This window comes from Geotrypetes seraphini, chromosome 12 (genome assembly GCF_902459505.1).
Source record: "Geotrypetes seraphini chromosome 12, aGeoSer1.1, whole genome shotgun sequence".
NCBI lineage: Eukaryota > Metazoa > Chordata > Amphibia > Gymnophiona > Dermophiidae > Geotrypetes > Geotrypetes seraphini.
The window spans coordinates 12184578-12199562 of record NC_047095.1 but is presented as its reverse complement, the minus strand read 5'-3'; the positions used below and the strand labels follow the sequence as shown (position 1 = coordinate 12199562).

Sequence of the window (14985 nt, the reverse complement as noted above, 5' to 3'; positions counted from 1 at the left end):
AGCTACAAACAGAAAATCAGATTTCACCCATTCATGTCAATGGAAAAAATGTAAAAAGCTGCCATTCTCACAGTAATTCACAAACGGCTTGACCGATTTGAACGAAACTTGGTATGCAGATCCCTCACTACCTGGGGTGATATGTTTTGGGGGTCTCGCGGCCCACAACTCTATGTTGCTTGCTCAAGGGTGGGTTCACCCAAGAATTTATATGTTCTTGCTCCAGGAGGTGAAACTAAAATTGTTGTTTATAATCACGTTTTGCGTTAGTTGTATTGTATTCATTTTGTCAAATATTTCACATTATAATTTGAATATTGTACTTTTTATTAAGCTGTAAAAAAATAATTTCATTCACCACTATAAAGTATCTTTATTTGAATCCATTTACAGTGTTATTGCTATAATTAAATACCCGTACAACGCCGGGGCATCAGCTAGTAATTGTATAGTTATTAGTGCGTTCTATGCAGTATTTATGATTTACCAATTGTATTGCAGTATCAAAGTTTGAAAATCAATAAAGATTTAAACAACAACAACAAAAAGTTAGACCTCTTTCTGGGTATATTTGACCTGCTGATTCCAAAAATGGTACCAGTTTTCTCTTATCAGCTCTAGTTTTTGAGATACAGAACATGTGCCATGTCACTCCGCACTCTGCTTGTCCATTACAAAATCAGGATACAACTAGCGGGAAAAAAAAATTAAACCATATCTAAGAAACTAGAGCTGATGCGGTCTATCCAGTGCAATTTTCTGAATCAGCACCTTACATAATCCCAGGAACAGGTAAAAAAACACAAGGCACTAATATATATATATATATTTGTGTGTGTGTGTGTGGGGGGGGGAGGGGGCCTTTGTAATCAAACATTTTTCAGGACACATTGTGGGATTATTTTGAACATGATACTAAACTTCCAGTGGGCAAGTGAGAAGCCTGGAACAACCCATTCACATTTGTATTTTCCAAGTATGTGCTTTATTTTGTTGGAAAGAATACTAAAGACAAAAAGAGCTGCAAGTATCTGGTACTTTCATTTTGACAGTTGATGTAAAATCCATGGGTAGAAGTTATCTGTAGCCTTTTAGTTGTATAGGCAGGATAGAAATTGCAACCATACTGTGATTATTTTCTGTAAATGATTTTTGGAAATAATTTAAATAAAGCTAGAGGATCAAGATCTAAGGTCCTCTTTTACTAAGCTGCAGTAGAGGTTTCTACCACGACCCAGAGTTCTAAATGCTTCGATGGTGCTCCAACGCTCAACCTGACAATATGAATACTTCTATTTAAACAAAATTTTGAAAAATTGCCTTGAAAGGTTGACTTTCTAAATAGGTTATTTGCAGTATAATAGCTGAATTGGAGAACCCCTTTTCAAATCAGAGGCCTGAATACCACAACCAAGCATGATTCCTTAGCAGTATGCAGGAGCACTATACTGTACATGAAGAGGGATCAAGTATTTTTAAGATATGGACATCCAGACAAAAGCAAACCATTTGCGCTGGGTTTTACTAAACTGCGGAAAAGTTTTCTTACCGCAAGCCAAAGAGGTAAATGTTCCAGCACTTATAGGAATAGAATGAGCTTTGAAGCATTTACCCCACAGGCCCACGGTAAGAAGCTCTTCCACAGTTTAGAAAAAGGAGCCATTGGATTGGCAGAACAGACATTTAAAATAAATAAAACATCAATTTCACATTAAATTGAACTATATTGATTTTTCAAACCTTCTATTGAATACTGTTTTGGTTTCAATGATAGGTGGTGTTAGCTGTTTCACTCCTGTTTCTTCTTTTCCTTCTTGATTGGATGTACACTTTATTTTGAGCCATCTTGTTTTAGTATTATTAGTCAACATGGCTTTAATATGTTTAGTTTACATGTTTTGAGAATAAAATGTGAGTTTTCTGTCATGAGTTAATGCCATTATGTGTACAAAAGCACAAATCAAATATATGCACCACTGAGCTACAATTTTGAGGTTGATACATCTGTTGAACTTTAGGCCTCCAGTTGGTGAATATTCACATTTACTTGTACAGGCCCCCTTTTACTAAGCTACAGTGGAAGTTTCTACCGTGGGCCGGCAAGTTCAATGCTCCAAAGCTCACAGGACTTCTGTGAGCATCGGAGCATTTACCTCTACTGTGACTTTGTAAAAGGATGAAGAGCAACAAAAAGAGATCCAACCAAATCTGCAGTGAAATCACCAAACCAGGAAAAACAAACCAAAACTGCAGACCATGTACAAGATGCAGGCAAAATTTATTGTACCAAAGTTAAAATGCAGTGATAGAAAACCTTTTTACCAACCAAGGATGATCATAAAAAGGTCTAATATGAAAATACATATTAAGGGCTAGAAAAGATCATTTGAAGATCGCATTCAAGACGCCAATAGTTTTTGTCTATGAAAGAACAGAAATTATGAGCCCGTGTACACAGACTTGGCTTTATTGATAACATTCATATTTACTCTTTGAAATGATGTTACAAACTTTGGTTAAAAATAAAGGAAACTCTAAACAACAAAAAGTTCACGTCATCCAAATTTTACATGCCTTGTTTTCATGATGCAAAATCAGTAAAAGTGAGCCAGTGGAATATAGAACCAAATAACTTAACAACTTATGTATGAAATAGTGACAAACATTTCATTTCAAGTCTTACAGATATCAGGAAAATAATTACAAAGGCGTTGTGTTGCAGATTTAAAATGCTAGTTGAGATAAAAAACCACACCAGTCTTCAGCAAGATTTGAATTGGGAATTGTTTTAGCTTCAGGACAGAAGGCAAGCAGTCCTCTCACATGTTGCTTAGCAACGAGGTAGAATCACATGACCTAGACATTGTCCTTAAATTGAAATTATTAGAAAGGTTACATGAATGGACTGGACAAATACAGTATATGGGTATGAAAAGGGATCTGCTTAAACAGAATCAAAGTAAATACTACACAAATCCATAAATAATTGTTTTAGACTCCAGTTTTAATATTTATATTGATCAAAGAAGCTATGCAAAGCAAATTCAAATAGGTACAAAAGCGGAATAGGCCTATGTCTCTGCACTGACTTCATACAGACACATTTTTTTATACATAAGTATTTGAATGTTCATACACATTCCCTCTCCCAAAAATATAAACTTGTTTATCTTAGTTATATACAGGTATGTAAATAAATTCTGGGATCAGATAAAATTATGAGGTATAGCATCAATGAACATTGCATCTTAACAGATGTTTCACTTGTTCGAAAATCAAACACTAACAGAGTTGCTTTGAATGAGTTCCTGACGTTCTTCCAGGTTTGTAGCTGTGGATTTGAGGAAACCTTTTTTGGGGTGATGACAAATAAACTGAGCTCTTCAACATCAATATATACAAAGAAAATTTATTAGAATCACAAAATCCAAATTAGATTCACTAGAAATCCCAATTTTCTTTTCCATATTACACAATACTCATTGTCAAGGTGATTTGCAATTGCTAAGAGAATCAAATGCAAGTGAAAGAGACAAGCAAGTTCTGCAAATGGACACAGAAATAATAGTATAGTACATAAAATAATTACACTTTATTAAACACATTTTAGCACCTTTTTTTGTTGCGTTGGAAGGAGCACCATGACATTCATTTCATATAGCATAAAAGGGAGATGCTCATAATGTTTATTTTATGTTTGTATGCCTCTGCCACAGCATCTTAGGTCCTTCAAAGTTTGCCAAATAAGTTTAAGTCATGTGATGCTGGCCAACAAATATTTTATAGATAGCATATACATATACAGCGAGACATTTTCAACCCCATCTTTATTTAAAACTTGCATGTGGCATGAAGTGAGTTGGTGGCACCAAGGTGAAATTGTTTGGTGGATCTGCTCTGTGTCTTAAGATTTAGCCCAGGAAACAGGCAGGGCCAACTTCGAAACCAAATTTCTGGTTCTGGTCTCCAAAGTCATTAAACATCACATCTACAATAGGCAGCTGGTCTATTTTTAGTGTGTTGATTTCAAGCACAGTCCTTCCATACCCCTTCTTCAACTGTAAGGAAAAAAAAAGAAGAAAGAAAAATTGCAAATCAAAGGCTTAAATATGAAGAACATTTATTTATTCAAATGTATTCAAGTACTTAATAATGTAGTAAGATCTATACATTCCTAAGCCAGAAGACATCCATAACTGCCCTTCAGAAACCTTCAAGATCATGAAGGGCATAGAAAAAATAGACAGGGACAGATTTTTCAAATTAAGGGGATCAACAAGTACAAGGGGGCACTCAGAGAAATTGAAAGGGGAGAAGTTTAGAACAAACGCTAGGAAGTTCTTTTTCACACAGAGGGTGGTGGATACATGGTACGCGCTATCGGAGGATGTGATAAACAGGAGCACGCTACAGGGGTTCAAAGAAGCTTTGGATAGGTACTTGGAAGACAAAGGGATTGAGGGGTACAGATAAGAGTAGAGGTAGATTATAGGGATGGGATTAGAGGTAAGTTATAAAATTAATCAGGGATCACTGTTCAGGCACTAGGCCTGATGGGCTGCCGCGGGAGCGGACCGCTGAGCAAGATGGACCTCTGGTCTGACTCAGCGGAGGCAACTTCTTATGTTCTTAGTGCTTATGATTTTGTCATGCATAAACATATGTTCTATTTGTTTTATGCATAATTTTAGTTAATGTTTTGTCAGCAGAAACTCAAGCTATTTTCTGGTGCAGTAGGCATTTCTCTAAACCCAGTTTTGTTTTGTTTTTACCTGAAATCACAGAGGAGGTAATAACTTGCCTAGATCAAAAGGAGTCTTTAATGGCAGAAGTAGGCTTTGAATCATGGCTCAGCCTGCCACTTTAACCACTAACCTACTTCTCCACTCTGCTATTTTAATTGTCCATATTCATGTTATGAATGCAAACATTTCCCAAACAGAATTTGATTTCATGGCTTCAAATGTTGTTAGAAACTCCTGATAATGTTAACCACTTTTGTGCGTGCTCTGGTACACTTAATTCTTTTACTCTGTCAATTTAATAACACTGTTGTGAATTATTACATAGAAATACAATTTAAATAGAAAAGAACAGGAAGACACACACCAGTACATTTTCTCAGTTAAATAACACTGAAATATGTTTAGCTAGAGAAAAAGTCTATCCACTGGTGACATGGAGGGGCATTTTCGATAGGACGTCTAAGTCCGACTTTGGACATTTCCACAAAGACATCCAAAAGTCAGATTGGGAAAGTGAACAATTTTGAAACCACAAGATGTCTATCTTCTTTTTTTCGAAAATGACTTATCTAGACGTTTTGGCCCTTAGGATGCCTATTTTTTTTGACCATTTTTGAAAATCAAAACATCCAAGTGCAAAATGTCCACAACAAGCCCATTTGTATGTGGGAGGGGCCAGCATTTTAATGGACTAACCACACAGACAGTGGGGTAGCTTAGAGGACACTGCTGTGAACCCCACATAAAGAGTGGCAGGTACACATTTCACCATAAGCTCCTTATAGTATATGGTGAGCCCTCACAAACTCCCACAAAACCTGCTATACCCACCTGTCTACCACCCTAATAGCCCTTATGGCTGCAGGTGGCACCTAGATGGCAGTCCAGTAAGTTTTGGTTGGGCTCACATTTTCCTCCATAAATGTCATGGGTAGCATGGGATCTGGATCTGGATCCTCCATCTATGATTCACTACACCATCCATCCACCAGGTTACTCCAGACACCTGCTTGCTGCTGTGCTAGGATTTCCCATAATATCTGCAGGTGTCATAGAGGCTGGCATGTACTGTTCCTTTCACATCTTTTTTTTTTTTTTTTTTTGGGGGGGGGGTATCAGTGACCACTGGAGGAGTATAGGGGGATTATGCCTTCATGCATCCAGTTGTCATCTTGTCAGTTTTGATAACTTTATTGCCTTTATTCACTTTTAAAACAGGTCTAACTCCAAGGGCCAAATTCTATAAACAGCGTCCCGATTGTAGGCGGTGGTATGCGTTCTACCGCTGTCTAACCAGCCAATGGGGACTAACATTTAAAAAAACAAAACCAAGGCAGGTCACCTACACTGTAAGTGTTTTCACAAGCCAAGGAAGATGTTTAGGGCCACTTAGGCTTACCTAAGGATAGGCGTAAGCATGGTTTCTTCCGGAAATGACCTTAGGCAAGCTTAGGCATCCCTAGGCATCTCCTTAGGGCCGCGATAGGCACTTGAAATGTAGGCCAGAAAAATGTTTGTCTACATTTCAAATTGGCGTGGCCGTTCAGCTGATCGTGGCAAGGGAATTTCCTTGCCGTGATCAATTTAGCATCCTCAACAGGGAAACTGTCTCCCCCCCATGAACTTGGCCAGCAGGAGGAATGCCCACACTCTCCTGCCAGCACCCCCCCCCACACACAAATGTCTGCGGCAGGCCCCATAGGAGGGGTCTTAGGCGAATGGGCCAACCAGAATCTTAGGCCTCATTCCCTGTGCATTCTGTGATGCACTGGGAGTGGTCTAAGACTCCGATTGGCCAGTTACCTTAGGCCACTCCCATAGTGGCTGGGGGGTTTCCTGCCACAGCCACTCAGCTGATCACAGAAAGGAGATTCTCTTGCCACGATCAGCTCAGTGGCAACACAATTCTCTAACCAATGCCTGTGACATGTATGCCGGTTAGAGAATTGGAGTGGTTAGACGTCTGTCTGTGATGACAGATGCAATATTATATAGGATGCCCATATGTGATTCTCAAAAGCCTCTTAGGCAACTGCTGAGACCGGGCATCCTATACAGAATCAGGCCCCAAATTTCTGTTTTTTATTTCTTCCCCCTCCCTAATGTTGTTTTGCCCTTATAGGTTTCCTTTACTATTTTTTAAAATTGTATTTCTTTACCTACTCCCTTCCTTCTGTATCATTAATTTGTCTTGTCAGTTGTATTTACATTGTCTGTTTCCCTTCAACTATTGTAATTTAATATTTTATACTTTGTACATCGCTTAGAATGTCAATAAGCGATTAATCAAATATTTAATAAACTTGGAAACTTGGTTTGATTATCCCTACAAGACATCCAAGTCCTAAGATCATCCTAATTACATCTCCAACATGTCCCTTTAAGATTTAGATGTACAGGAGGTAAAATGACCTGGAAGACATCTAAAAGGTCAATTTTGAAAATGAACACTTGAACACTTTGCGATTAAAACATTAAAGTACTGGTTTATGCCATCTTTTCTGGGTTGTTGTTTTTAAAAATAAGGCCCTTAATGAATATATTTTCTTGTATCAGGTATGTTTTCCTGTAATGAATATGTTTTCCTATAAATAAAACTAGAGTATACTATATATATACCCAGATATAAACCTATCCAAGTATAAACCGAGCTAGGAGCCCCCCCTCCAAAAAAAGGGGAAGAAAACTTAAATATAAACTGGGGGAAAGGTTATATAAATTCCGCTCCTTCCTCTCTCCCATGTGGTTTACCACATTTCTCCCTTTTCTCTCTCCCCTGTGGTGTCCAGCAATTTTCCTCTTACCTTCTTTCCCTGACTGATACTGTGGTAAGGAAGAGCAGAGTCCCACAGGTCAATGAGATTGCTGAATCTCTGAGTCCAAGGTGGTAACTTTCTCAGCTGATGCTGACAGAATCACAGTAAGCTGGTGCAGGGGCCTAGAACATCTTTAAGGGGTGGGAGTCAGCATGCCTTGAGCATATGCAGATGTTCAATGTCCCTGCATCAGTTAACTGCAATATTGTCAGTGTCAGCCAAGAGAGTTACCATCCCAGACTTGGTGATCCAGGGGCACTGTTGACCTGAGGGACCTGAGGGACTGTGCTCCTCCTTCTCACCTCATCCATCAAGGGAGGAAGGTAAGTAAATGCTGGCCACAACAGGGGCTACTTTTTGACCCTTTTTTAGGGGAGGGCAAACATTTAATGATTTATATTCAAGTACTATATATCTGGTAGATGGATAGAGGTCAACCACAACCCCCAACAATAAAACATTTTGAGTTCTAGATTCAGCACAGTAGTACCTATATAATTTTTTACATGTGGAAGGCCATTTTCTAAAAGGACATCTAAGTCTGATTTGGGCGTTTCCTGTAAGATATCCAAATTCGGAGGCACAGAAAAATCCATTTTCGAAAGGCGAACTGCTAGATGTCGTTCCCCCCTCCCTCTCCCCTCCCCCACACACACAATTTTTTTTTAATCACCTACTTGAACCTCTTGGATGACAGGACTTCCAAAGGACATTCAACCTAAGGATTAACTTTATACCCAATTTTTGACCACCGAAACATCCAAGTCCAAAACGTCCAAGTCCAGACCATTTGGGCATGGGAGGGACCAACATTGTAATGGACTGGCCACATAGACATGCTAACAGAGCAGTAGGACACCTCAGAGGGCACTGCTGTGAATTTCACATAAAGGGTACCAGATATATAACTTACATAACCCCCTTATAATTTGTGATGAGTCCCCCAAAACCTACTAAACCCACCTACCACCCCAATAGCTCTTCTGGCTACAGATTGCACCCATATGGTGGTTTTGGTGGGCTCACACTTTCCACCATAAATATAGTGGTTAGAGTGGCTTATGGGCCTGGGCCCTTCTCTCTATAGTTCACTGGCCCATCCACAAGACTACTTGTGTAATGCTTTACTAAGCTTTCCCATACCAAGTGCTGCTGTTCTAGAGACATGTATGTACTGCTTTATTCAGATTTATTCCATAGGAGTGTTTCTGTTCATAGGCATTTATAAATCATAAATATTGGTTTTTATGTTCAATATAATTAGGAGTTCTTTGGGGATTAAAAAAAAAAATACATATATTGTTGTCACTCATGAGTTATCAACACAGAAAATCGAGACATTCAAGTATCTCATGGGCCGCATCGAGGTAGAAGAAGATATCTTCTTTTTCAAGGGTCCCGCGGCAACAAGGGGGCATCCGTGGAAAACCAGGGGCGGGAAACTGCACGGGGACACCAGGAAATTCTTTTTCACTGAAAGGATGGTTGATCGCTGGAATAGTCTTCCACTTCAGGTTATTGAGGCCAGCAGCGTGCCTGATTTTAAGGCCAAATGGGATAGACACATGGGATCTATTCACAGAGAAAGGTAGGGGAGGATCTTTGGGGTGGGCAGACTAGATGGGCCGTGGCCCTGAATGGGGGATAACTGAATGGAGGATACAAGAAAACTAGGGAAGATTCCCTCCCCTCCCCCAGTATTTATCCAATTTATTTATTATTTGCATTGGGAGTGTTTTATTGGTGCTTATATAGGATGTATGGTTAAAAGTATATATAGTTTCATTTGTAAAAAAAAAAAAAAATCAGGAACCGTTCCTTGTGACCTTGGGCAAGTCACTTAACCCTCCATTGCTCTAGGTACCTTGGTTAGATTGTGAGCCTGCTGGGACAGATAGGGAAAATATTTAGGGCTCCTTTTACTAAGGTGCGCTAGGGCTTTAACACACAGAATAGCGTGCACTACATTGCCGCGCGCACTAGACCTTAATGCCAGCATTAAGCTGGCTTAGTTCTCGAAGTGTAGTGCACAGTAATTTCCTGCATGCGCTAAAAACGCTATCACACCTTAGTAAAAGGAGCCCTTAGAGTACCTGAAAGAAAAAACTGTATAATGACCTTAACTTCTCCAAGACAGGGTAGTATATCAAATACCAGTAACCATGAACACATGTAACATTCTACTTTTACAAGTTTGTTTGAAAGATATGATAGCTCGTTAAAGAGTCTTTTTACTACAGTACATTAAGATTTTGCACTTATGATGTGGTAAGTACAAATGCTGTACAATGACTTTTGAGTACGAATACTAATCCGTCATATTAAAGGGAAAAAATGATTCTGAATTTTTACTTACTGCACAACCATCATGAAGGGCTTTGATGTAAGGGTTGTTGTCATAAGACATTTCTTCATCGTTTGATCCTAGGAATCTCAGCGCTTTGTCATAGTTGTCAGATGATGCATCGTGCCAAGCTACTGACTGGTGACAGTTATAAGTGAAATTTTGCCTGGCAGAGGAGCTCAGTAGTTTAAGGAATGTCATTTGAACCATATTAATTGGATTTTCTTCAACATCCACATATGAGAGCTGAAAATAAAATCACAGAAACATTCAGCTTTTGTGGGTTGTTTTTTAGTCCAAACCAATGATTGCTGTTCACAGAAAACCGTATGAAAAGCTCAGTATTACCTTCATACAAAATCAGTTTCAGATATATTATACCTGCTTGTAGATATCAAGTAGAGAATGACACGGGGACAAATTTGTCCCCATCCCTGCAGGAACTCAATTTTCCCATCCCGTCCCTGCTGTCCATGTCCCTGCCCCATTCCTGTAAGCTCTGCCTTAACTACACAAGCCTCAAACATTTATGATTTTAAAGTGTTTGAGGTTTGTGCAGATGAGGACAGAACTTGCAGGAATGGGGCAGGGACAGGAAAAGAACTTAGTGGGATGGGATGGGAAAATGAGTTCCTGCAGGGACAGGAAAAAAATTGTCCTTATGTCATTCTCTAATATCTAGCATGGAGTTTCATTGTGAATCTCTACACATAGATCTATTAAATAGCAATAACTGAAATGGTGCTATATAGGAGTAGTTTTATATATATATATATATATATATATACACACACACATATATTTTGCATGTAAAGTATGTTTTCTGTGCAAAAATTAGCCCTTATGATGGACTTGGGGAAATCCACTGCTTATTCCTAGGATAGGATAAGCAGCATAAAATTTGTTTTACTCTTTGGGATCTTGCCAGGTACCAATGGTATGCCACAGAGGGGGCAGGGTGGTCCACCCTGGGTGTAGCTCATAACGGGATGCTCCGAGGGCCAGCATCATGGTTGGGAACTTTTTCCCCTTCTGGCAGAGCAGCAGCAGTTGTGATGGCTGTGCTGCCGATGGTAGAGGGGGAGTGACAAAAAAGATAAAGGGAGAGAGCAAGATACCCATTACAGGGAGAAGGAGAAAAATGCTGTGCCCAATTAGAGGGAAAGGGAGATGGAAGACCAGAGAAGGGAGAGAAGAGGAGAGAGAGAGGCCAGACTATATAGAAGGGAGGGAAAGGAAGGAAGGAAGGGAGATGCCAGACCATGGAGGGGAGGGGAGAAATGACAGGGCATAGAGGAGGAAGCAAAGGAGACAGATATGCCAGACCACAGGGAAAGGAGGGAAAGGAAGGAAAGATACCAGAGCATGAAGGGGGAGGGGAAAGAGAAGTGGAAGGGAAGGAGAGAAGGGAGAGACCAGGGCAAGGGAGGGAGGAAGGGAAGCAAACAAAGATGCCAGACCATGGAGTGGGTGGGGTGGGAAGTAAAGGAGAAGAGGAAATGCCAGAGCATGGAGGAGGGGTGGAGACAGAGAGAAAAATGGAGAGGGGGTGAAGCTGAAATGAATCCTATATAAAGAAGATAAAAGGCACAGGATAGACAGTTTATGGAAGGGGCATAGAAAGAGGGAAGATGCCATATGGAAGGGAGGGAGGGCACATACCAGATAGAAGAGAGAGGGTGGATAGTAGATGGAAGGGGCAGAGAGAGCGGTGTGATGCTGAATGGAAGGGAGAGAGAGGACATGTTGCATGGAAAGAAGTGATTCCTCTGTCCTATTAATCTCTTTCTCCTCAACAACGCATTTCCGGTCCTATTAACTCTCCTCTTCCCCCTCTTAATTTCAATCAATTTGTACCTCGCTTAACCTATTGTAAACCGCATAGAACTGAACGGTATTGCGGTATATAAACTGTTATTATTATTATTAAAGCAGAAATGACAAAAAGTAGATTTTTTTTTGTTTCATTAGAATAAAGTAGTATTGTAGCTGTATTAATAAACATTTGTAGTAGAAAATGGAAATAGGTAATCTTTTTACTGGACTAATTTTAATATATTTTTTTACTAACTTTCAGAGACCAAAACCCACTTCCTCAGATCAGGACAGAATACCATAACAGCAGTATACTCTATACTCCACTGACCTGAGGAAGTAAGTTTTGGCCTCTGAAAGCAAATTGAAGAATATATTAGACTAATAAAATGGTATTTCCTTATTTTTCATTTTTTGTCTTATTTCTATTTGTTAATTTGCAAGGTGATGATTTTTATTCGTCAGGGTATTTTTTTCAAATTTACATCTGCTACATATCTTTATATTTTGCACAGTATCAGGGGACATGTGCCATTATTTCTGTTTCTGTGGTGTTGCACTGCATGCAGAGTGTAGCTTCTTAGAAGTTCAATTCAATTCCATACTGGGCAAGGGTATATCTATGTTTTGTGTATATGAAAAGGACATGGTTTTCTGTTACCCTGACTGTGTAGGATCAATCTATATTAATCTGGCTTGTTTAGTTTTATAATGGACGTATTGATGTTCTAGGCCCTTTTCTATCAAACTGCGATGGCAGTTTTTAGCAAGGGGAGCCACTCTGAATGGCCTACATTGCTCATGACACTCATTAAGTTCCTATGAGCGTCGGGAGCAGCGCGAGCCATTCAGCATGGCTCCCCATGCTAAAAACTGCCATCGCAGTTTGATAGAAGAGGGTGCTAGTGCGCACTCCTGTGTTTAAGATGTTGCCTTTTCCTAAGTGTATATATAATTTTTTTTATATATAAAGGAGAGGGTGTTAAAAAATGATCAGCTCCGGGTGTGAAATATACTAGGTATACCACTGCCAAGTATTGTGACCAGTTACATAGTAGGGGGGCAGGGGGCAATCCACGCTGGGCACCATCTTGTCCCCCCGCTCCGTCCCCATCCATCTGTCGTGCGTGTGCAGTGCTTCCCTTCCCCCATGCCTCTGTAACGCTCCTGGCGAGAACAACCCTCAACCTGCTGTTGCACCAGCATCGGCTCTTCCTCTGACGTCATTTCCTGGACCTGCACCTAGGAAGTGACATCATAGGAAGAGCCGACGCTGGGATGACCGCAGATCGGGGGTTGCTGCTTGCGCCAGGAACGTTACGGAGGTACGGGGGAAGGGAAAGTTGTGTGTGTTCAGCAGGAGGGGGTGGGGAAGGTGTGTGTGGAGGTGGTGGTGGGGGTGTGGAAAAGATGGAAGGGGAGGGGTGCCACTGCCCTGGGAGCCTCTCATCCTCACTACGCCACTGATTGTGACCTGGGTTGAATACTGTTAGAAACAGGATACTGGGTTTGATGGACCTTCAGTCTGCCCCAGTAAGGCAACTCTTAAGTTATGTTATGCTATATTGTAAAGGGGATATATGCTGTCACAAAAGGATCTGCTCCAAGTCTGCTCTTGGGCCAGGATCGCAGCCCTCACACTTCTTACTGTTCGACACGCAGAAAATTGAATGGCTAAGTACAACGTTATATTTGCTGCATTTATCCAGCCATGTCCCCAAGCAACACAGAGCTTTCTTGTACCATTCTATACAGAACTACTTTCCAATTAAATAATATGGCTTCCCTCTCAACAGCCTATAACCTTAGTCAGTAAAGCTACAGCTGCTCATAGTACATACGAGTAATTTAGCTTTATTTTATACACCGAGAGTCATAACATATCTATGCAATTTACGAAAATATATATATATAAGGGGATACTGACACAAGGAAGGATCAAATAAGAAGATCTCAGGTAGAGAATAACATGAGTACTAATTTGTCTTCTTCCCCGCAGGAACTCATTTTCCCATCCCCGCGAGTTCTTTTCCTGTTCCTACCCTATTCCTTTAAGCTCTGCCTTAACCACACAAGCCTCAAACACTTATGATATTAAAGTGTTTGAGGCTTCTGCAGATGAGTGCAGAGCTTGCAGGAATGGGGTAGGAACAGGAAAAGAACTCGCGGGGATGGGAAAATGAGTTCCTGCGGGGATGGGAAAAAATTTGGCCCTGTGTCATTCTCTAAGCTCAGGTATAATAAAAGATTCATAAGTGTGTTCGTAGAGATGGGCAGCCAAAAACATGTATCTTTTTATTCATTCTGGACTAAATGTTATCAACCGTATATACTCTTTGCAAAGGAGTATACGCTAGTGGCCAGATTCAGTAAATAGCACCTGTTGGGCACTATTAAAGATCCCTGGTAAGTGCCAATTCTACAGCGGTCACTTAGTGCTAAACAACCATTATACTGTAGAACAGTACTTAGCATATATTCCTGCACCCAACTTTAGCCCCCTTTTATGAAGCCGCTTATCGCTGGCCGCGGCAGTATTAGCTCTGACGCTCAACAGAATTCCTATGAGCATCTGAGTTAATAGTGCCATGGCCAGCAATAACAAAGCTAACGCAGCTTCATAAGGGGGGGGGATGTTAGGCATGAGGACTTTTGTCTGCTGAAACCTGGTGTAAATTTTTGCACCCAGCTATTGAGAAAGAGTGAGGCCTCGTTGCATGTAAGAGGTAATTCCATTAAAGTCACCTGAAGTTAGGGGCTAGGATGCTGGGTGCTAAGCATCCTCAGATTGTGTGATAGAATACAGGAGTAAGTTGCATTTTAATATCTAACTGTAGTCATGTTATGTCATAAATGTCTTCCTCAGGTCTCATCAAAGGCAGAGAACCTTTGCCTTTGATGAGACCTGAGTAAGACATTTATGATATAATTTGATTGAAGATACAATAGTGGCTTCCTTATTGTAGATTAACTGAAGTCATGAGCACATACACCATGGAAAATGCCCCCCCCCCCCACTGTTAACAGAGAGTTTGGGAATTATCACACATTAATTTTGGCTCTTATCGTGCAGTAACTGCAAAATTTTATAATGCTTTAGCAAGTATGGCTCTATATGCATAAATCTATTCTTTCTGAATTTTTTATTTTATGTTTATTTATTTAAATTATTTATATATAGTAGGCATCAATAAGAATCGTTAAAAATATGAACTTCTTTTGTGACTTTCCTTTTGTGTTATGACAATTCAACATCAGCTGGATA

At 40.1% G+C, this 14985-nt stretch overlaps 1 protein-coding gene across 1 annotated transcript in view; it reads right to left on the bottom strand.

The window, feature by feature from the left end:
- Positions 1 to 2451: 2451 nt before the first annotated feature.
- COL11A1 (collagen type XI alpha 1 chain) overlaps positions 2452 to 14985 on the bottom strand; it is a 528076-nt gene continuing 515542 nt past the window's right edge. The window contains exons 66-67 of the mRNA XM_033916645.1: positions 9918 to 10151; positions 2452 to 4058 (exon numbers count right to left, since the gene is read on the bottom strand). Coding sequence (XP_033772536.1) covers positions 3912 to 4058; positions 9918 to 10151 — 381 coding nt within the window. The 3' untranslated portion in view covers positions 2452 to 3911. The remainder of the gene's footprint in view (positions 4059 to 9917; positions 10152 to 14985) is intronic.